This window comes from Microcaecilia unicolor, chromosome 2 (genome assembly GCF_901765095.1).
Source record: "Microcaecilia unicolor chromosome 2, aMicUni1.1, whole genome shotgun sequence".
NCBI classification, from domain to species: Eukaryota; Metazoa; Chordata; class Amphibia; order Gymnophiona; family Siphonopidae; genus Microcaecilia; species Microcaecilia unicolor.
Window position 1 is genome coordinate 398234120 of NC_044032.1, and position 22661 is coordinate 398256780.

At 43.9% G+C, this 22661-nt stretch overlaps 1 protein-coding gene across 7 annotated transcripts in view; it reads left to right on the forward strand.

The window, feature by feature from the left end:
• SEC31A (SEC31 homolog A, COPII coat complex component) overlaps positions 1 to 22661 on the forward strand; it is a 213265-nt gene that overhangs the window by 45628 nt on the left and 144976 nt on the right. For 6 of the 7 annotated variants that reach the window (XM_030190615.1, XM_030190616.1, XM_030190617.1 and 3 more), the window contains exons 6-8: positions 9866 to 10006; positions 10549 to 10691; positions 22459 to 22558. In XM_030190615.1, the coding sequence (XP_030046475.1) occupies positions 9866 to 10006; positions 10549 to 10691; positions 22459 to 22558 (384 nt within the window). The other variant, XM_030190621.1, reaches the window with a different exon arrangement.

Below are 22661 nucleotides of genomic sequence, written 5' to 3' on the forward strand. Positions count from 1 at the left end.
TGGTTAATATGGGAAGAGAAGGTGAGTGAAGAATCAAGCAAAACACCTAGTACTTTGGTTTCAGACTTGACTCTAAAGCTTTCACCATTGGACAAAGATATATTGATGATGGGACCTCAATTCCCTGATTTCAGAACCACAGGCCCTTGTTTTTTTGTGCATTCAGTTTCAGTTTATTGGTCAGAGCCCAGGTGCTAACATCAGTCATGCCATTAGCTATAGACTGAGTTTATGTTTAATGCTGTCACTGGTAAGAGAAGCAGGGTGTCATCTGCGTAGGATAATAGTTCATTAAGACCCAGGTGTATTGAGGCAAAGGATGACATAAAGAGATTGAACAGGATAGGTGAGAGGGGAGATCCCTGTGGGACCCCGCAATTAGGAGACCAGTAGTTGGAAATTTGGTTGTTTTGCTTGACAATAGCTTTGATTTGAAAGGAATTCACTGAACCATTTGATTAACAGTCCCTGTTATTCCTATCTGGTCCAGGCATTCAAGTAGCAATGTGTAGTCAACCGCATCAAACACCGCCGATATAGCGAATTGGAGAAGAATTACTTGGTTGCCTTTGCATAGGTGTTGTTTGACATATGTAGTTAGAACTAGCAGCAATGTTTCCGTAGTATATGACGATCTGAAGCCAAATTGTGACCGTGTAATACAGAAAAAATTTCCAGATATGAAGAGTTATCTACTGATGTAGGTTTCTAATACTTTAGTAAAAATGGGTATGCTTGCCACTGGATGGTGGTGTGCAGGTGATGTTACATCTAGCCCAGAGTGAGAGCAATTTTGCCTATATCAGGAGGAAGGGAGACAGTTTTTAACAGCTCATTGAGATCATCAAGTGACCAGTTTACTGCTTCCATAGGGATGGGTGTGAGTAGGTATTTTGGGCATTAATCCAGGGAGCAGTTGGCTTAGGAGCAGTTCAACAGCAGTGATCTTACATTCTCAGCTGTTAGTGGTTGAAATGATTCCCAGTTTTGAGTCCTTGGATTGTAGGATCTTCGGTGATTGAGTGTGAGCTACAGGTTGAACTATTTTCCTCTGTTGGAGTAGCTTTAGATAGTTCAGACCTAATTTGGAGGATCTTATTGGCGAAATGATCAGCTAGGTCTGGGTAGTGGGACATGTTTTCTGTGAATATTAATCATCATTAGTGGAAGCTAGTTTTTTAATTAAGGAGAAAAGTGTTTTGTTGTCAAGATCATCTTGACCTATTAGGCTGTTATTGTACTGACCTTTTGAATCAGCTACCTTCTTTTTGTAGCATCGGAAGGCTGACTTCCATTTGGATTTATCAGTAGTATCTTTGTTCTTTTCTCCATTGCTTTTCAAGGTGTCGACATTCCCTTTTTAGAATGGATAGTTCCTCTATAAACCATGGTGAATTTCTGGGTGTCTTGATCTTTTTAGTGGTAAATGGAGCAATTTTGTCTAGTATGGCTTTCACCTTGGTATTCCAGTGGGATTTGATCGAACCATGTGTAGGAGATGAGATAGTGAGGAAATCTGTTAGCTCAGACCAGAAAGTGACCTCGTTGATTTTACCTCTGGTGGAGATGAGTTTGGAGGACTTGTGCCTGGTTAAGCTTGATATACAGATATCAATGGTGAAATCCAGTTGAAAGTGGTCAGACCATGGTACTGACTTCCATTTGAATGAACTGATCAAGCTATTAGGATAGGAAATCATGAAGTCTAACATATGACCTTTTTCATGAGTTGCACCCTCGGAGAATGTAGTTAGTTCGCAGTCCTTCAATAATTTGAAGTTGTGGACTTCGGTGTCCGCATCGTTTTCCAGGTGTCTGCATCGTTTTTCAAGTGTAGGTTTAAGTCTCCCGGGAAGATAATCTTAGAAAATTGGGACATGGCAGAGGAAGTAATTTTACAAGTCAAGGTTCTGCTGTGGACCAAGCTCCCAGAGGACGGTAAATGAGAAATAGGGCAATTTGATTTGCTTCTTTTGAATCATTGCAGAATTTGCACAGCATATATTCCAGTTCAGGGAAAACCTCAGAATTAACTAAAGACGTGTGGAAGAAACTCTTAAGTATAAGAGCAAGTCCGCCGTCTTTTTTTTATCCTGTCTTGGGCAGTGAAGAATTATTCCATAACCGGGTGGATAGATGTGAGGCAGTATTGGACTATCTGCTTCTGTCAGCCATGTTTCTGTGAGAAACAGCCCAGATCTGAAGATTCTAACAGATCCCTGAGTAAGAGAGCCTTGTTCTTTACAGACCTGCTGTTGATATAAATGGCGGGGACAAGAGTGAGTTGAGACTTGTGTTCCAAAGGAAAGACTTGTTTGGGTAATTTCAAAATATAACAAGTTTTTTTAGGCTGTCAAATGTTAGCCATTTGGTTCTGGTCTGAAAGCATAGTAGTGTTCTGATGGCATATATTGGCATTGTCTAGCAGGTATCTGACATTACAGCTAGGGTGTTTCTTAGTACAGTGTTTTCTAGACGGATTGTAGATTACGTGGCTAGGATTAGGCATTAAGTTATCTGGTAGGTTGCTGCCTGACATGCTCAAAAGGGCTAAGCAAATCCATGTGAGCCATTTCATGGTGATAGCTTTTGGAGCTAATTTAGCGCTCTTTGTGAGTCCTAAATGTGCGCTGTGAAAGACTTCAGAATGGATTCCTCCCTGAGAGTAGCAGTCATTGATGGTGAGGAGAGGTCATGGTGTCTCAGGAGCTGATAAGGTGGCGAGGTGTGGATGTGCCCTTGTGGCAGACTCCAAAATGATGCTATGACTCACTGTTATTATTAGGTAGGGTTCCTCTTTCAAGCTGTTGTTCTTCCATAGTTGGTCATGCAGCAGTAAGTGAAAGTTTAGAGCATGCGAGAGGCCACAATGTAGCTCTCATGTTATAGAATTGTCAATTTCCTTTGCTGTTTTAATTATGGTTACAAGTACAGAGCTGAGCAGGACAGGTATTTGTATGACAAAGTGGAGTAATTGACCTTAACCACAAGTTCAAAATCCAATCTCATCTTCTCCGAGGACAAGCAGACTGCTTGTTCTCACTGATGGGTGACGTCCACGGCAGCCCCTCCAATCGGAAACTTCACTAGCAAAGGCCTTTGCTAGTCCTCGCGCGCCCATGCGCACCGCGAATGCGCGGCTGTCTTCCCGCCCGAACCGGCTCATGTTCATCAGTCTTCTTTTGTCCGCGCTCGGTACGGTTGTGTTTGCGCCGTTCGCGCCCCTTAAGTTGACCCTCGCGCGTCTTTTGACTTTTTCGCTCTTAAAAAAAAAAAAAAAAAAAAAAAAAAGGGATTTCGGAGAAGGACCTTACGGTCTTTTTCCCTTCTCCGTATTTCTAGTTTTTGGCCCCGATAAGTTTTCTTTCGTTTTCGGGGTAGGCCCGTTTGAGGCCTCGGGTCGAGTTTTTTTCTCCCCCTCTTTTTGGTGCCTTACCGCAATTACGAGTTTTGATTTCGCCGGCGTGATTTTTCCGCCCATGTCATCGAAGTCTCCCAGCGGCTTCAAGAAGTGCACCCAGTGCGCCCGGGTAATCTCGCTCACTGATAGGCACGCGTCGTGTCTTCAGTGTCTGGGGGCTGGGCACCGCCCGCAGGCCTGTAGTCTTTGCGCCCTTTTACAGAAAAGGACTCAGGTAGCGAGATTGGCCCAGTGGAACGTTTTGTTCTCGGGCTCTTCGTCGGCACCGGGAGTATCGAGTGCGTCGACATCGACAGCGTCAAGACCTCCGCCCTCGGCCGCGACTGTATCGACTGCATCGAGGCATCGACCCTCTGCATCGTCGAGGCCGAGACATCGGAAGGCTGCGTCGGCGTCAGTGGTACCGGGACCTCCACTAGTGCTGATGTCGTCGGACAGTGGTGCTTCGTCTGGAGTGCAGGTGAGGGCTGTCCATTCCCCTGCTGGTGGCGGTGAGCCTTCGGGTGGGTCTCCACCTACCCTGAGGGCTCCTGTGGTACAGCCCCCCCGAGACCGACCTTCTTCGGGCTCGGCCCCGAGGAAGCGACGGCTGGATTCTACGTCCTCCTCGCCGGTACCGGGAAGCTCCGGTGACATGCTTCGTTTGAAAAAGTCAAACAAGCATCGACACCGGTCTCCTTCCCGTGTCGGTACCGAGAGCTCTGGGTCGCCGAGGGAGTCGACACCCAGCAGGCATCGGCACCGGGAGGACCGCTCACCCTCTGTTCAGGAGGTGTCGATGCGCTTCACCTTGGACAGCCCGGAACAGCCTCCACGCCCGGAACAGACTCTGACTTCGACTCCTGCATCGGCTTCCATGTCTTTCTCCACAGCCGCCCTGCACGAGAGTCTCCGGGCCGTTCTCCCAGAGATCCTGGGAGAGCTGTTGCGCCCTTCCCCTCCGGTACCGGGGGTGCTTGTGCCACCGGTACCGTCGAGTGAGGCGCCGGCTGGCCCCTTGCCCGGGGTGAGGTCTCCGACATCGGTGCCGCTTGCGGTACCGACTGCGGTCGCCTCCCAGGAGGGCTCCCCGACGACTTCGACGGAGGGAGCTTCGCCGGTGTGGGCAAGGGAGTCTACCTCTCGACGCTCCCACCGTGGCCGTGGTTCCACGGAGTCGAGCCGGGCACGGCTTCAGACACAGGTTCGTGAACTTGTGTCTGATACCGATGGTGAGGCCTCGTGGGAGGAGGAGGAGGACATCAGATATTTCTCTGACGAGGAGTCTGATGGCCTTCCTTCTGATCCCACTCCCTCCCCTGAAAGGCAGCTTTCTCCTCCCGAGAGTCTGTCTTTTGCGGCCTTTGTCCGGGAGATGTCTACGGCTATCCCCTTCCCGGTGGTTGTGGAGGACGAGCCCAGGGCTGAAATGTTTGAGCTCCTGGACTATCCTTCTCCACCTAAGGAAGCGTCCACAGTACCCATGCATCATGTCCTAAAAAAGACATTGCTGGCGAACTGGACCAAGCCTTTAAGTAATCCCCACATTCCCAAGAAGATCGAGTCCCAGTACCGGATCCATGGGGACCCAGAGCTGATGCGCACTCAGTTGCCTCACGACTCTGGAGTTGTGGATTTGGCCCTAAAGAAGGCTAAGAGTTCTAGAGAGCATGCTTCGGCACCCCCGGGCAAAGACTCTAGAACCTTAGACTCCTTTGGGAGGAAGGCCTACCATTCCTCTATGCTCGTGGCCAAAATTCAGTCTTACCAGCTCTACACGAGCATACATATGCGGAACAATGTGCGGCAGTTGGCGGGCTTGGTGGATAAGCTCCCTCCTGAGCAAGCCAAGCCATTTCAGGAGGTGGTCAGGCAGCTGAAGGCGTGCAGAAAATTCCTGGCCAGAGGGGTGTATGACACCTTTGATGTTGCGTCCAGGGCCCGCTGCTCAAGGTGTGGTGATGCGCAGACTCTCATGGCTGCGTGCCTCCGACCTGGAGAATAGGATCCAGCAGCGGATTGCGGACTTGCCTTGCCGTGCGGACAATATTTTTGGAGAGAAGGTCGAACAGGTGGTAGAGCAGCTCCACCAGCGGGATACCGCTTTCGACAAGTTCTTCCGCCGGCAGCCTTCAGCTTCTACCTCCACAGGTAGACGTTTTTATGGGGGAAGGAAGACTGTTCCCTACTCTTCTGGTAAGCGTAGGTACAATCCTCCTTCTCGACAGCCTGCGGCCCAGGCTAAGCCCCAGCGCGCTCGCTCTCGTCAGCAGCGTGCGCCTCTGCAAGGCCCCTCGGCTCCCCAGCAGAAGCAAGGGACGAGCTTTTGACTGGCTCCAGCAGGGCATAGCCGACATCCAAGTGTCAGTGTCGGGCGATCTGCCGGTCGGAGGGAGGTTGAAAGTTTTTCACCAAAGGTGGCCTCTCATAACCTCCGATTAGTGGGTTCTTCAAATAGTCCGGCAAGGATACACCCTCAATTTGGCCTCAAAACCTCCAAATTGTCCACCGGGAGCTCAGTCTTACAGCTTCCAGCACAAGCAGGTACTTGCAGAGGAACTCTCCGCCCTTCTCAGCGCCAATGCGGTCGAGCCCGTGCCATCCAGGCAAGAAGGGCTGGGATTCTATTCCAGGTACTTCCTTGTGGAAAAGAAAACAGGGGGGATGCGTCCCATCCTAGACCTAAGGGCCCTGAACAAATATCTGGTCAAGGAAAAGTTCGGGATGCTTTCCCTGGGCACCCTTCTCCCCATGATTCAGGAAAACGATTGGCTATGCTCTCTGGACTTGAAGGACGCCTACACGCACATCCCGATACTGCCAGCTCACAGACAGTATCTGCGATTTCACCTGGGCACACGTCACTTCCAGTACTGTGTGCTACCCTTTGGGCTCGCCTCTGCGCCCAGAGTGTTCACGAAATGCTTGGCTGTAGTAGCAGCGGCACTTCGCAGGCTGGGGGTACACGTGTTCCCATATCTCGACGATTGGCTGGTGAAGAACACATCCGAGGCAGGAGCTCTATAGTCCATGCAGATGACTATTCGCCTCCTGGCGCTACTGGGGTTTGTGATAAATTATCCAAAGTCCCATCTTCTCCCAGTACAGAGACTCGAATTCATAGGAGCTCTGCTGGATTCTCGGACGGCTCGTGCCTATCTCCCAGAGATGAGAGCCAACAACTTGTTGTCCCTCGTCTCGCGGGTGCGAGCGTCCCAGCAGATCACAGCTCGGCAGATTGTTGAGATTGCTGGGCCGCATGGCCTCCACAGTTCATGTGACTCCCATGGCCCGCCTTCACATGCGATCTGCTCAATGGACCCTAGCTTCCCAGTGGTTTCAGGCTGCTGGGGATCTAGAAGACGTGATCCACCTGTCCACGAGTTTTCTCAAGTCCCTGTATTGGTGGACGATTTGGTCCAATTTGACTCTGGGACTTCCTTTCCAAATTCCTCAGCCACAAAAAGTGCTGACTACGGATGTGTCTCTCCTGGGGTGGGGAGCTCATGTTGATGGGCTTCACACCCAGGGAAGTTGGTCCCTCCAGGAACGCGATCTGCAGATCAATCTCCTGGAGTTACGAGCGGTCTGGAACGCTCTGAAGGCTTTCAGAGATCGGCTGTCCCACCAAATTATCCAAATTCAGACAGACTACCAGGTTGCCATGTATTACATCAACAATCAGAGGGGCACCGGATCTCGCCCCCTGTGTCAGGAAGCCGTCAGCATGTGGCTCTGGGCTCGCCGTCACGGCATGGTGCTCCAAGCCACATATCTGGCAGGCGTAAACAACAGTCTGGCTGACAGACTGAGCAGGATTATGCAACCTCACGAGTGGTCGCTCAATTCCCGAGTAGTGCGACAGATCTTCCAGGTGTGGGGCACCCCCTTGGTAGATCTCTTTGCATCTCGAGCCAACCACAAAGTCCCTCAGTTCTGTTCCAGGCTTCAGGCCCACGGCAGACTGGCATCGGATGCCTTCCTCCTGGAATGGGGGGAGGGTCTGCTGTATGCTTATCCTCCCATACCTCTGGTGGGGAAGACTTTGTTGAAACTCAAGCAAGACCGAGGCACCATGATTCTGATTGCTCCTTTTTGGCCGCGTCAGATCTGGTTCCCTCTTCTTCTGGAGTTGTCCTCCGAAGAACCGTGGAGATTGGAGTGTTTTCCGACCCTCATCACACAGGACGAAGGGGCGCTTCTGCATCCCAACCTCCAGTCTCTGACTCTCACGGCCTGGATGTTGAGAGCGTATACTTTGCCTCTTTGGGTCTGTCAGAGGGTGTCTCCCGCATCTTGCTTGCTTCCAGGAAAGATTCCACTAAGAGGAGTTACTTCTTTCTGTGGAGGAGGTTTGCCGTCTGGTGTGACAGCAAGGCCCTAGATCCTCGCTCTTGTCCTACACAGACCCTGCTTGAATACCTTCTGCACTTGTCTGAGTCTGGTCTCAAGACCAACTCTGTAAGGGTTCACCTTAGCACGATTAGTGCATACCATTACCGTGTGGAAGGTAAGCCGATCTCAGGACAGCCTTTAGTTGTTCGCTTCATGAGAGGTTTGCTTTTGTCAAAGCCCCCTGTCAAGCCTCCTACAGTGTCATGGGATCTCAATGTCGTTCTCACCCAGCTGATGAAACCTCCTTTTGAGCCACTGAACTCCTGCCATCTGAAGTACTTGACCTGGAAGGTCATTTTCTTGGTGGCAGTTACTTCAGCTCGTAGAGTCAGTGAGCTTCAGGCCCTGGTAGCCCAGGCCCCTTACACCAAATTTCATCATAACAGAGTAGTCCTCCGCACTCACCCTAAGTTCTTGCCAAAGGTTGTGTCGGAGTTCCATCTGAACCAGTCAATTGTCTTGCCAACATTCTTTCCCCGTCCTCATTCCTGCCCTGCTGAACGTCAGCTGCACACATTGGACTGCAAAAGAGCATTGGCCTTCTATCTGGAGCGGACACAGCCCAACAGACAGTCCGCCCAATTGTTTGTTTCTTTTGATCCCAACAGGAGGGGAGTGGCTGTGGGGAACGCACCATATCCAGTTGGCTAGCAGATTGCATTTCCTTCACTTAAGCCCAGGCTGGGCTGGCTCTTGAGGGTCATGTCACGGCTCATAATGTTAGAGCCATGGCAGCGTCGGTAGCCCACTTGAAGTCAGCCACTATTGAAGAGATTTGCAAAGCTGTGACGTGGTCATCTGTCCACACATTCACATCTCATTACTGCCTGCAGCAGGACCCGACGCGACAGTCGGTTCGGGCAGTCAGTGCTTCAGAATCTGTTCGGGGTTTAGAATCCAACTCCACCCCCCTAGGCCCATGTTTATTCTGTTCCAGGCTACACTCTCAGTTAGTTGAATAAATTGTTAGGTCAATCTCAGTTATGTCCTCGCCGTTGCGAGGCCCAATTGACCATGTTTGTTGTTTTGAGTGAGCCTGGGGGCTAGGGATACCCCATCAGTGAGAACAAGCAGCCTGCTTGTCCTCGGAGAAAGCGAATGCTACATACCTGTAGAAGGTATTCTCCGAGGACAGCAGGCTGATTGTTCTCACAAACCCGCCCGCCTCCCCTTTGGAGATGTGTCTTCCCTTGTTTTGTCTTGCTACATATGGGACTGACGAACACGAGCCGGTTCGGGCGGGAAGACGGCCGCGCATGCGCAGTGTGCATGGGCGGGCGAGGACTAGCAAAGGCCTTTGCTAATGAAGTTTCCAATTGGAGGGGCTGCCGTGGACGTCACCCATCAGTGAGAACAATCAGCCTGCTGTCCTCGGAGAATACCTTCTACAGGTATGTAGCATTCGCTTTTGATTTCTAGAAGTACATGTTACTATATATTATGTGTATATATGCAATATGTGTATATATGTTTGAGCATACTTCCCTTTGTTTAAATTTTTTTCTCTTTTGCTTTTTGACTTAGGTTCTATATTTTGATGATTTTTTTTTAACTTGTGCTATTATGTTTTTCCCCTTTTTCTAGTAGTGGGCATTATTTTATGTTGCCATCTGGTACAGTAACCCCCAAATCAAAGATTTGATCCAAAACATGTCCCTTCTCATGGGTTGGGAAATCAATTTCCTGAGAAAAATCCAAGGGTAACAGTAGCAATATGTTAAAGTGCTAGCGTCTTTATGAAGATTAAAACTCTTGAAAATCTTTTTAATCAGTGATTAATTCTAAATGTCCACATAGGTGCATTATTTTGGGAACCCTATAAAATAAAGCGCTGTAGGGTTAGTGTTAGGATGCTGGACTAACAAACATTCTGATTAAGATAGCTCTAATAAAGGAAGCTTGATAATAGAATGAGATTCTGTATAAACATTCCCTACCCCCCCCCCCCCCCCAAGCAGAATTCATGTTAAATAGTAAAGCCTGTTGGACATAAACATTTTGTTGACCATAATAAAGGTTACTTGTGACTCTGATATTTTACATGTTATTTTACATGTTAATCTATTTTAGCCCTTGGAAGACATCAGCTGCATTGGCTGGAACAGGCAGGTTCAGCATATTCTTGCTTCAGCCAGTCCCAGTGGTCGTGCTACTGTATGGGACCTTCGGAAAAATGAGCCTATACTTAAAGTTAGCGACCACAGCAACCGGGTAACTATGCATACAAACAATAAAGACGTGTGTCATCAGTAGTTAAGAGGTTTGTCTTTCCTGCCTAAGTGAAGCTGTGTGGCTTTAGTATCTGGTGTGTTTCTGTACTGCAGGGTGGGATTGTTCTGGGAAATGGTATGAATTAGTAGTTTGGAGGTGAGTGGTAGAGGGAGCATGGCAGCAGAAACTGCAAATAAGAAAAGGCAAATACAAGTATGAATTAAACTTAAGTTTCCGTTCTATCTTTATTTGTATCTATAAAAATGGAAAATGAACAGGGTCTTTAAATGGGTAAGGCTGTATGGGTGTTCATATATTAAATATTTATTTCATTGACACCTTCAGTACGTCTGTCCCATCATGAGAAATACTGTGTAGATGATCTTTAAAACAAGACACAAATCTTAAATGGAAGAAACATTTCTGGGCACTAAACAGTTTGAGTGAAATTAGTACAGTCTGTATTGTCAGTAATTAGTTATTTGGAGGTTAATGTTGTTGACCATGAGAAGGGTGTGATGTGACCTGAAGTATCTCTGCAGATGCACTGCTCTGGAATGGCGTGGCATCCTGACGTGGCCACTCAGTTGGTCCTTGCCTCAGAGGATGACCGACTGCCTGTCATACAGATGTGGGATCTTCGCTTTGCTTCATCCCCGTTACGTGTTATGGAAAACCACACAAGGTATTGTATCTTATACGTGTTATGGAAAACCACACAAGGTATTGTATCTTAAAAGTTTGTATTCAGATGCACACAGAGGAGGAAAGCCATACCTGTCTTCATTGCCCTCTCCCTTCTTACCTATGACCAGAAAGGGAAAGCACATAGTGAGCAAAATGAAACATACAGAGTTGGGAGCTGGTAGTGGAACAACACAGATGACCAGTTTGCTCAGTTAAAAGTTCACATAGAGGTGTATAGAGATAAGAGGAGAGGTAATGAGGAGTTATATAGAGTAAATCACTTATGGGAGAGTAGAAGAGTCTTAAACTGAAAGTGAAAGGGGGAGTCAGGGCCAGATGCACTAAACAAAACGACCCTTTAACGAACACATTTTTAACTGTGGCATGCATTAAAGGCCATTTTCCGACAATGCTAGCAGCTAACGAAAACGGAATGCAGATGAGCAATTCGTGTAGAAACCCTATTGAAATGAGATGCACTAAAGTTTTCCGCTTGCCCTAACGTTGGAAAACTACTGGAAAGCTAACGAGAGGTCTGTACCTCTCGTTAGCTTAAATGTCAAAATACCTAAATGTCAGAACAAAAAAAAAAATTGCGAAGGGGCAAAAACGTGCGTCTGGAGCGTCCTTTATTGACGCCCGAGGTCGCTGCTGCTCCCCGCTCCCCCTGCATTAAAATAAAAGGGAAAAAAAAGGATTGAGAGGGGGCAAAGGCACTCGTCAGGAGCGTCCTGTATGGATGGCCTCCCCCCCCACCGCCCGAGATCCCTGCTGCTCCCTGCTTCCCCCTGCATGAAAAATCAAAATTTTAGCAGCCCCGGTCCTATGTAGGTTATTTACGTCAGACCAGGGCGCGGGCCCAGGAGGAAAGGAAGGACGCTCGAAGACTCCGCGAAGAGGCATCAGCTGTTCTTGCCCGTGCAGCGCCTTCACACAGAGTGAGAGGCGCTGCGCGGGCCCGGTAAGAGGGAGGGGGGCCCAGTGGAGGGGGGGAGTGGTGGCAACGACCTCGGGGGGCGCGGAGGATGGCGGGAGGCGGAGCTGGGGGGAGATAGAGAAAGGAAGAGAGGAAGGGAGGGGGGGCCGGGGCAGCTTAAAGTTTTGATTTTGGGGAAGCGGGGAGCAGCGGCAACCTCGGGTGGGGGGGGGGCCAAGGCCATCCATAAAGGACGCTCCTGATGAGCGCCTTTGCCCCCTCCTGATCCTTTTTTTTTTTTTACATTGTGGATTAATGCTGATAACGTGTGCTTTCTGTGCGCATGCATTTCCTACTCCGCTACAGGGGATTGCACCAGATTAGCGAAACTTTCATGCATCCGACTTTTGAATACCGTACCAAACATTTCTGAGGTGTGTTTTTAGTGCATTCTTCGTTTTTTCAAATTCGGTAAGCACTTTTACGTTTTAGATTCTTTTACGTTTGTTTGATGCATCTTGCCCTCAGTGTAGAGTCTTGATTGTAATGACATTGATGGAAAGTAATTCGTTCTGTTTAATTTTGAGTAGACTAGTGGAGATAAGTGATCCTTGGGGGGGTGGTTGTAGTAATTACCTGCATACAGACTCTCTTCATTCTTTGTTCTGTGTTTACATTAACTCGCGCTATGAGTACTGTAATATTATGTATGCAGGTATCTCCAAGACTAATTTAAAATGCTTGCAATCTCTTTGTAATACTGGAGCTAGGATCTTATGTAGGATGAAGTGGTGTGACCATGTCACACCTCTTTTGAAACAATTGCTTTGTATCCTGCGCTTTCCCACTCATGGCAGGCTCAATGCGGCTTACATGGGGCAATAGAGGGTTAAGTGACTTGCCCAGAGTCACAAGGAGCTCCAAATAAAAAATGGTTACATCACTACAGGCACTTCCTATTATTTGTGTGCCAAATAAAAGAAAGAGAAGTCAGTGCTCTGTAACAGCTTTAAGCATAAACGTGCACCATCTGCTGGTCAAAGGAGAAATACACGTCAGACATATATTTTACAGGCTTAAAACACATTCTTTACACTCTTTTCCACTTGATTCCCTTATCTGATATCTGAGTTTTCTTTTACCAACTTAAAAAGGAGCAAATGTAATTATCTTGAGAAACAAGTGACTGCAGTATGTAAAAATGCTAATTTATGCAAATATTCTTTAGGAGAAAGGTAGGAAAGCTTAGCTGTTAGTAGATGCTTTAAAGTGGGGCACATTGGCTGACACAAGATTTAGTGCAACAGCAAAGCATTTGCATACTGAAATAGATTGAGCTGTAGCTCATTAGCAGGAGCTGATGCTCAAAGCTAATGCCATAATTAGAAAGCAGTTAGTGCCTGATTTTCATACAAGTTCTTGTGTGCAGAATGCTCAAAGGCCTTGAGCCCAGGTGTTAATGTGTGTGCTAAACCTTGCTGTAAATCATATTGAAATGCATTTAAATTGATGCTTATGAAGTCAGTTAGTGTTCTTTCTCAATGCACTGAAGGAAATGATAGCCTGTAATACTGAAAATTTACCGCCAGTTCAGGGGCAGCATAGAACGTTTACAAGAGAAGATTTCTTGTCTGTTTTTCACATTGCACTGGGGTTTTTGTCAGCTTTTGCAAGCAGACGTAAACCCGCACAAGTTGGAGTGCTACTAATGAGAGCCAAGCATGTGCACGAGTCTGAGGAAAAGTGAAAGCAAACATTGGCACCTGTTTTTCTGTACTTAAATATGAGCATTTCAAAAAATTAAAGTGCATATGATGTTTGAAAGGCTTATATTTATAAGTGCAGAACAACAGCCCCGATGCATACTTGCGCTTCCAGGTTTTTCTGGGTATGCACACAAGAGCCAAGCTTACCGCAAACCTTTGGTGCATATGTGCCATGCACAGTCCTCCCCTTGCTTTTAGTTAGTGCAAATTAACCATGCATATGATTTGCACAAGATTTTTTTTTTTTTAGCATTGCTTTGCTATTTCTTTGCATTCCTTTCTGTGTTATGGGCTTTGTGTAATGCCCTTCTGCACCCTACTTTGAGCATAGGCCCCTAGGAGCAGCTTTGTAGGATGGGCCGCTGATCTTCTTGCAATATGTATGGGAGAGGGCCTCTTTCAATAGGGACTCCCACATGGTCAAATAAATTGCCTCTTGCATTACAACAGGAATCAGATTACTTGCATTTCTGGAAAGCTGTGAAGCCTTGGACTTGGAATCAAGCTGTTGATTGACTGGGGTTGATAAACAATGATCAATTGGTTTAATTTTGCGGTGGGACCAAGAGTAATGCATTATATCTGGATTGGAGATATGTTGAATATCCAAGTGGCCGCCGTCTTCATCTAATGCTCATGTCAGCTCTCTGTGACCTCTGGAACTAGACCGCGATGCCGAAAAGAAGTGGGCGATCCGCTCCCACTGCCTCTCAGTGGCAAAGCTTACCTTGTGGTACCGGCATACTTGATTCCTATTTTCAAAGGGCTGGGATTCCTGCAATGACGGAGGGCAGCCTGCTGGAGCGCTTTGGAGTGAATGGAGACCCTGGGACGCTCCCTGGGCTACAGCTTTCGCTCACCCCCGACATGAGAGCTCATCCCCCACAACCACGAGGCAGTAGCTCCCCATTATCGGCGTCTCAAACCCTGCTAACCAAGGATAGGTTAGGAGAAGAGAGATGAGACGCATCTTGTCAACCCAAAGGAATTCGGAGTAGCAAGGAGCTATTAGCTTTGTCGGGAGAGGTCGAAGCTGTTCCATCTGACATAATGGGGGAGGTAGTAGTTGGAAGTATGGAGAAAGATTCTTCTACTAACAAGGGAACCGAGGCACCAATGACTTTATTTCCTTTATCTATATCTAAACCTACTCTCACCCTTGATAGTCTATGGAGTTTAATTGTGGACTTGGGTAAAGCATTGTGCCCTCAAGTTCCTGTAAAGGAAATTTAAAGAAACTGCCACTGGATTAGAAACTTTAACTCAACAAAATAAGATACAAGAAAAAGAATTGCAGCATATACAAACTCTTCAAAGCACTATGTTAAAGATTTGACATATTTGAGGAGAAATACTGAATCTCTTGAGAACTTCTCTAGGAGTAATAATCTCCGATTACTTAATTTTCCTAAACAGTTTGCAGTCTCTCCCTCAGATATGTTGAAAAAGTATATTAAAGAAACATTAGGAGTGGCTGAAGGAAATATCCCGCCTTTCTCACAAGTATATTATTTACCTACTAAATCAATAGTTAATCAGCAAGATCAAGATAATCAAGAGTTGGATGTTTCTGCCTTACTGGAGTCTTCAGATACTGAATTGGTTGTGGCGTCAACTTTGCCACTGTAATGTTGACACCTGATAAAATTGGTTGATGAAAATGTTTTTTAAAAATAAAGATAAGACTTTCCTGGGATTGAAAATTCAAATTTTTCCCGATATCTCTAAGGACACCCAGAAGAGACGTCAACAATTTTTGTTAATGAAACCAGGTGTTCTTCAGCTAGGAGCTACCTTTTTTTGCGATATCCATGTAAATGTGTCATTGGGAATCAATCGGTAAAATATGTCTTTTACAAGCTTATATCTTACAGTTCTTTTGTCAACTAAACGAATTATTGGGGGATCCCAATAATAGCTGTCTCTTTAATTTAATTTAACAGGAATCTAGTGATTCACCAGATGAAGGAAATGCCTTTACTGTTTTCCTTAAATTAAAATTTCCATTGTTTAATATCTTGGATCTAAAATGTGGACTTGAGTTATGATTGACAGATAACGTTTTTCTTTTTTTTATTATATAATTGCATATTGTTGTCATATCATACTTTTCTGTACAAGTATTCTTTTTTGCTTGATTAATTTTTGAAATTTTGATAAAACATTAAAAAAAAAAAAAAAAACTAATTATGTTAAGGGTTGGCTGTGGTGTTACTGCATTGTGACATTGTATTCTGAATTTGGAAATCGCTTTGAGCTTTTTGATAGGGGTGATAAAAATACTTGCGTAGTTCCATTGCAGCACCAATGAAGTTGAAAATAAGATTAGAAATTCAAGGATACATTTTTTCCCAGAAGGTTAATTTATTTATAAATTTTGGAGCAACACTCCCAAATGAACAGATAGATGTTAGCTGCAGTCCATGTATCTTCACATTTATAGCAGTCTGTTTGTCTGTTGTAAGAGAAGCCTAGAGCTGGCCAGATCTTTAACATTATATAGTAAGAGGATTTTCAGTAATCTGTCTATATCCATTGGCAGCTCTCAGTTTGGAATGTGAGAAGGGCTGCTGTCTTTTGGTCCTTTAAGCAGCATCTGTATTTGAATTTGAGCTCTATCCACAGACTCTAGTTTCTGCCTTGCCACTCCCTTCAGGTGTCTTATGTAGCAGTACTATTATTGTATTATTTTCTTCCCTCCTTGAAGCTGATTTTTTTGAGTTTGCCTGAAGATTTGAAAAGAAAAGTCTACATGGTTTCCCCCACAGCATTGCTGTATGAAGATATGGCTTCTGGGGCTACATGATTTCACATTACTTGCTTTGTGAAAGTAGGGCTGCTAAAGCTCCTGAAATAAATTTGGGATGGGTCTCTTTGACACATCCGGTGTTTTGGTCTGATCATTTTTTTAAATTCATTTTTCTTTTAAGATGGAGGCATCTTCAAAGAGAGGTGAAAAAAGTAATCCACAAAAAAACAAGAATAACTAGGTTGTGTAAACATTTAATTGACAGTGACTTAAGAACTGTAGCAGTCGCTCATCTACCCACTATGTTGGAGTTTGAATTGGAGGAAGGAGTCGGATCAGTGGCTTGATTTTTTTTGGCATAGTTGCAGATTTGCTCCTTGAGACTTTTTTGAGACGCCAAGTGAGCCAGTTGGAATGAAAATGGTGAAAACTTCTGTCACAAGAACTAAAAAAAGAGCTGTAAATTGATGAGTATATTTTATTACTCGGAGGTGGTAAGCTGTAAAAAAATAAATTAAAAAGTTGATGATATTCCACACTATCTGTTTAAAGTTGTAAATAATTTAATATTTTCTCATTGTTCATTAGTTCAAAATATGCATTTGACTTCCTTCAGATTTTCTGAATTTTTCTACAACAAGGTGGCCAATTTAATAGCAGGTAGTTCTTCACCAAATAGCATAAGTTTTGATTCATATTGAACCAAGCAACATCAAGTGAGGCCTACTCACAATTTGTCAGTTACAGATACAATGGTAGCTACCGTATTTTTCGGACTATAAGACGCACCGGACCATAAGACGCACCTAGGTTTTAGAGGAGGGAAATAGGAAAAAAAAAATTTTCCTCTTTCCCTCCTCTAAAACCTAGGTGCTCTGGTGCGTCTTGTCCGGGTTTTGGACCTCCGTTGTGTACTTACAGGATTCCATGTTCCCTGGTGGTCTAGTGACGTCGGGGCAGGAAAGAGCCCCCTCTTTCCTGCCCATCGCGCTGCTCTCCGTGCTTCTCAATGCTTTCTGATGGTCTCGGCGATATTCAAAATGCATTTTGAATCTCGCCGAGACCGTCAGAAAGCATTGAGAAGCACGGAGAGCAGCGCGATGGGCAGGAAAGAGGGGGCTCTTTCCTGCCCCGACGTCACTAGACCACCAGGGAACATGGAATCCTGTAAGTACACAACGGAGGTCCAAAAACGCTACCTTCGGACTATAAGACGCACCCCCCATTTTTCTCCCAAATTTTGGGGGAAAAAAGTGCGTCTTATAGTCCGAAAAATACGGTAAATATTTTCAGAGCTTAAATTCTTCTGCAGCAATTTTGGATGCCATTGATGGCATATTTGGTCATACTTTCTCTCAAGACTGATGTCATTCCAGATAAGTTAAAAGAAGCTGTTATTACTCCAATTCTAAAAAAAAAAAAAAGTTTAACATAAATATTCTAGTTTTTGTGCTAATTCAAACTTATCAGTGCTGAAAAAGTAGTTTTAGAACAACTGGAAGATATTGTGGAGAAAAGGCAGATTTCGAACAAGAACCAATCAGGTTATAGACATCACAGCACTAAATCCTTTTTGTCTCGGGTGGATGATATTTTACTCATGGGGGATCAGGGTTATGACACTCCTTGGAATCATTAGATGTAAGCGCAGCATTCAACACTGTTTCTCATTCTAAACTACTCAATTTGCTGTACATAAAGGGAATTTGTTCTGTTTTTACAATGGTTTCAGTCTTATTTTCTTAATCAGGCACAGATTGTGCGATGGAATGATGAGTTGTTCCCTTCAAGGGAACTGGTGAGAAGAGTACTACAGGGTTCACTTCTCTCTCCTATGCTTTTCTATTCAAATACTCATTTTTATACAAGATGATCAATCTCTGTGAATACTGATTTGAACTGTAAATTAGATTTGTTGTGTAAATTGTTAAGCTATCATGATTTGGTTCTAAATATGGAGAAATCTTCAGCAGTGTGGCCAATCTCGTAAGTCAAATCTGCTGACCATTCAACAGTGCTGCAAGGTAGGCCAGTTCCATTGAAGGATGATAGTCACTTTGGGATTTAAATGCGATAGCTCCTTGAAATTTGACAAACATATTGGTTCTGTTAAATCATCTTATTGATTGATTGATATGGCAATTCAAACCTTTTTGGAACAGATCCAATTTGATCAAGATAACTTATGCATTTGTGACCAGCAGACTCCGCTATTGTAATTCTTTATTTCAAGGACTTAATAAAACTGGTTTAAAGCGATTTCAGTTAGTTCAGAATGCTACAGCATGTTTGGTAGCTAATGGAAAAAGATCTGTTCATATTACTCCTATTTTAGGAGACCTGCACTGGATCACATTTAAATCATTTTACTTGATCTTTAAGGCTGTTTTGGTTGGGGTACCTAAATATCTTTCAGATAAGTTGATGAATCAAGAACAGCAGTACTCTGCGATCGTCTCAGCTCCATTTGTTACAGCCTCCATAACTGACATTGGCTAGACTGAGCTCTACTAGGAATAGAACCTTTAGTTGCGTTGGACCATCTTTATGGAACTCTGTATCCACTACTGTCAATTTATCCAGTTATTTCGGATTCCATAAAATTTTGAAAACCTGTATTTTTGAAAATGTCTGGAGATTTCTGAGTTCTGTAATATCTTGAAGATTTGGATCAGGAAGTGTTTTATCATATTTTAGAGTTGTATGTAGACATAGTTTTGTTGATTTTTAGATTGTAAGATGTATATTTAAATTGTATATTATTTAGTTGTAAACCGCTTTAATACTAATTGTCAAAAGCGGTATAACAAATTAATAAATCAAATTCCATTCTACAGCACATACTGTGGAAGAAGTGGTTTTCCTATAACTTCTCACATCTGCAGGAAGGAGTGTTTCTCTATTGTTAGAAGGGGAGGTTTGCGCCCTGAAGGGCGCAATTGTCCCTCCTTGATCTGTCTGCCTTTCAGCCTGAAATTCACAGGGTCTAGGTACCTACTAATAGAGAAACTGTTGCAGTTTATCAGCTTGAAATGCTATCTAGGTGGGAGGACCCCTCAGAAGAGAATTCAGATATCGTAGAACCTACTTCTTCAAGCTGTTCAGGTTAATCTTTATTTCTAAGCAAACTCCTGGCTCTATGCATGTAATTTTGCTAAGTTAAAAAAAAAAAAGTGGTCCGACTTCTTAGCTGGATGCCTGAGAATTTGTGTTTGCTATGGAGACAGTTTCTGGGGAATTCAAGACTTTTAGTCTTTTTCAAGAAGTATTGCTGTTCTTTATAGGCTGCTTGTACAGACATTCCAGCTTCCACTTTACAAAAGCAGACAGTGTGGACACCAGAGTCCCAGCCTTCTGCCAGATGTAATACCTCTTCCATACAAAAGAAATTTTGTGTTTCTCTCCTTTCACAATGAAGGAGGTGGAAGAAGTAAATCTTGGTAGATTTCTTTATTGGTGACATTTCCTTCACAGTTTTATCAATAAAGTTATTTCTGACAAAATGCTTCTTGGACAGTTCGCAAAGGATGAGGCAGTGTTTAAAGCTACTTGTGATCCTAGTTGCAACAGGTATTTTGTCGTCCTGTGTTTTGGTGGGAATAGTCTCTGCAGTGTTTCACAGAACATCTACCTCGAGTTGGACTTCCTCTTAAGTAGAACTCTATTAGAGGTCTCAAGGAAACATATGAGCGTCTTACAATCCGTATTATATTTTGTAAGGTTCAGTGGTCTCATACAAGAACACCAGTGAAGGTGATACTTGAGGCCAAGCTCTTTTGGCACCAATTTATAAGTCCCATCCATCTAAAGGATTGCTTTGCTGTATTCCACAGGTTCTGGATTCCTTTGGTAAGGACACTATGGAAGAAGAAATGCTTACTTGATAATTTTCTTTCCTTTCGTCTACCAGACCAGCCCAGAGACTCTCCCTAGTTGAATATTATTAGATAGTATTCTATTTTTGGAATTTTGTTCCAATTCTTATCATTTATGCAGCTCGCGTAGCATCCTCTGATTGGTTTGTGAGACAGCTCCTGACCCAACTGAGCTTAAGAGTGCCTTGTTTGTTTTAAAGAATATGACAGTTAACGAGAAGAAAGATATTGTTGAGGCTGCACAGTGCCCCTTTTTGAGTAAAGCCCAGAATTCTAGAATCTGTCTTCACATCTGCTGGTTGATGGGCACAACCCAGTAGTTTTGGGCTTGTCTGGAAGGTCTAAAGGAAAGAAAATTATCAGGTAAGCCATAATTTTTCCATGTGTTACATGAGGGGGAAATCAATAAGGAAAGTGACGTTTTTTACCGTCTGGCATTTCTAATGTTACCTTATTGACTTTTTGTATCTCATGCTAACCCTTATTGATTTTTTTTTTATCTCTTCATGCTAACAGAGATGCTGCTTTACTTATAGCCTTTTATTGTGTTATACAGAGAACAGGAAGCACATTCATACAAAATTCCAGCTCGAAGTAGTGAGGTTCAGTGAAAAACTTTGAGAACTCTTAGTAAATTAACAAATTCTGTTTCATAAAGTATTAGAGAAGGGTATCAGACAAGTGGTTAGTCCCAAATAGGGAGGGATAAAGACATGGTCCTAAAATATTTCAAAATCAGCATTGTGTGGATATATAGTTTCTGCATAAAATCTTTACAAAATAAACACACTAAAAGGTCTTTGGAAAACTATTCCAGCTGTAAATCCAGCAGTTTTATTTAATATCTTGTTTTTTTGGGCACAGATGGGGGTAGCATGAAAGCTTCTAAAAAAACTGCTCTGAATGCCGCTGCTTTAGACATTGCACTGCTCTGTTTTTTTCTGTGTAATTTACAGTACTTTTAGTTAACTGATATGTTCAGCTTGCCAGCATGGATGGGGGATATGGCAGCGCTTTTTACAACATACAGACACTCACACTCAGTGTATGGCGCAGTGCTGCATAATAGTCCAGAATTAGTTATCCTTTGTTTTCAAAGTGATGGTGCGAGACAGGTAAAGGCTGTTCTTCCACAGGTATAGGTTTGTCAGTCACTCCAATGTTGAGTGGTCTGTGGTGGGCTTCCTCTGGTGTTCTGTTGTAGCTGCACAGAAGGGACCAGAAAGCCATGGGTAGTACTGCCAACTGCCCAAGCCCCAGGGTAGGCCAGAGCAGGTTTGTGGCAGCGTTAACGTATTTAACTTCAGGAGTCATGAAAGTTGCTAATGTACAAATAGCTTCTTAAGAAGCATTTTTTAAAAGACCATTAGTTACTACATTTTTTTAAATGGGTGGTTTGGGTTGAAATTTCTTTTATAATTGTGGTCACTGGTAGCTTTAAAGTGAGGATGAGGAGGTAAGATGGAACATCAAAGTTAATAGTTGAAGCTAAAATGCTGCTGTTTGCTCACAACATATCAGTCATGCATTTGCATATTGTAAAGAGTTATAGCAGAATGTACTTGCTCTGAGAAGCACTTTAAAAATTTTGTTATACAGAATAAGTATTCCGGTTCACTAAATATAGTTCTAGGTGGATTATAACAAAAAATATACAGACAATAAATAAATGATAGACATCAAATTAAATATACACTCAAGATTTTAAGTTATAAAAAAAAATCTTTCAAATAACCGTCTTTACAGCATGTCTAAAACTCACATAATTTGAAATAACTGTAATGTTCAATGGCAATGAATTCCAAAGTTGACACTTTTCCTATTATAGTTCTGTTAAAGGTCTGTTTTAGTCAACATTCAGACTTCAGTGGAATTTTCTATCTAACATAGAAATTTCCACTGAAGTTGACCAAAGAGCCCTTCTAGGTTGGTATAAACAAATACAATCCTGAAGGTAGCTAGCACCCATCATATAATGCCTTAAAAATTAAGGACAAGAGTTTAAATTCAATCCTAGCCCCAGGGAAGCCAGTGAAGTTTCATGAAATAAAGTGTTGCATTCTCAAATCTAGTGCCACCAATTTGTGCTACACCATTTTAAACAACCTGCAGTCTCTTCATTTGTCTATCAGATATTCCCAAATACACGATACTACCGTAATCAGTGCTGAGCGCATGTGTTTACCTGTTACCAAGAGGAAATAATGACAGCTGCTTACCATTCATCATCTGCAAGCACCACTAGTCTCTGCTTTTTTCTCAGCCTCATATACACATATATTTCCCTAGAGCTATTTGTTTTGGTGGGTTTTATAAACTGCACAAATATTTTGACATGGACAGTAAAATGTTGGTTTAATGTATAATTTTCTGAATGCGAAACAGATTGGTACATCGTGGTTAGATTGTGTCCAGACAAGGTCTTTAGATGTTAACTTTATCTAATTTGTCTCCTGCAGGGGTATTCTGACAATTGCCTGGAGCATGGCAGACCCTGAACTACTCCTCAGCTGTGGAAAAGATGCCAGAATCCTGTGCTGGAACCCTAACACAGGGGAGGTATGTAACAACCTTTGTGGTGTTGTGCAGTATTTCCATTTATTTGTTCTTTTGTGGAGTTGGCCTTGAAGCAATAATGTGTATAAATAATACCAATATCCAA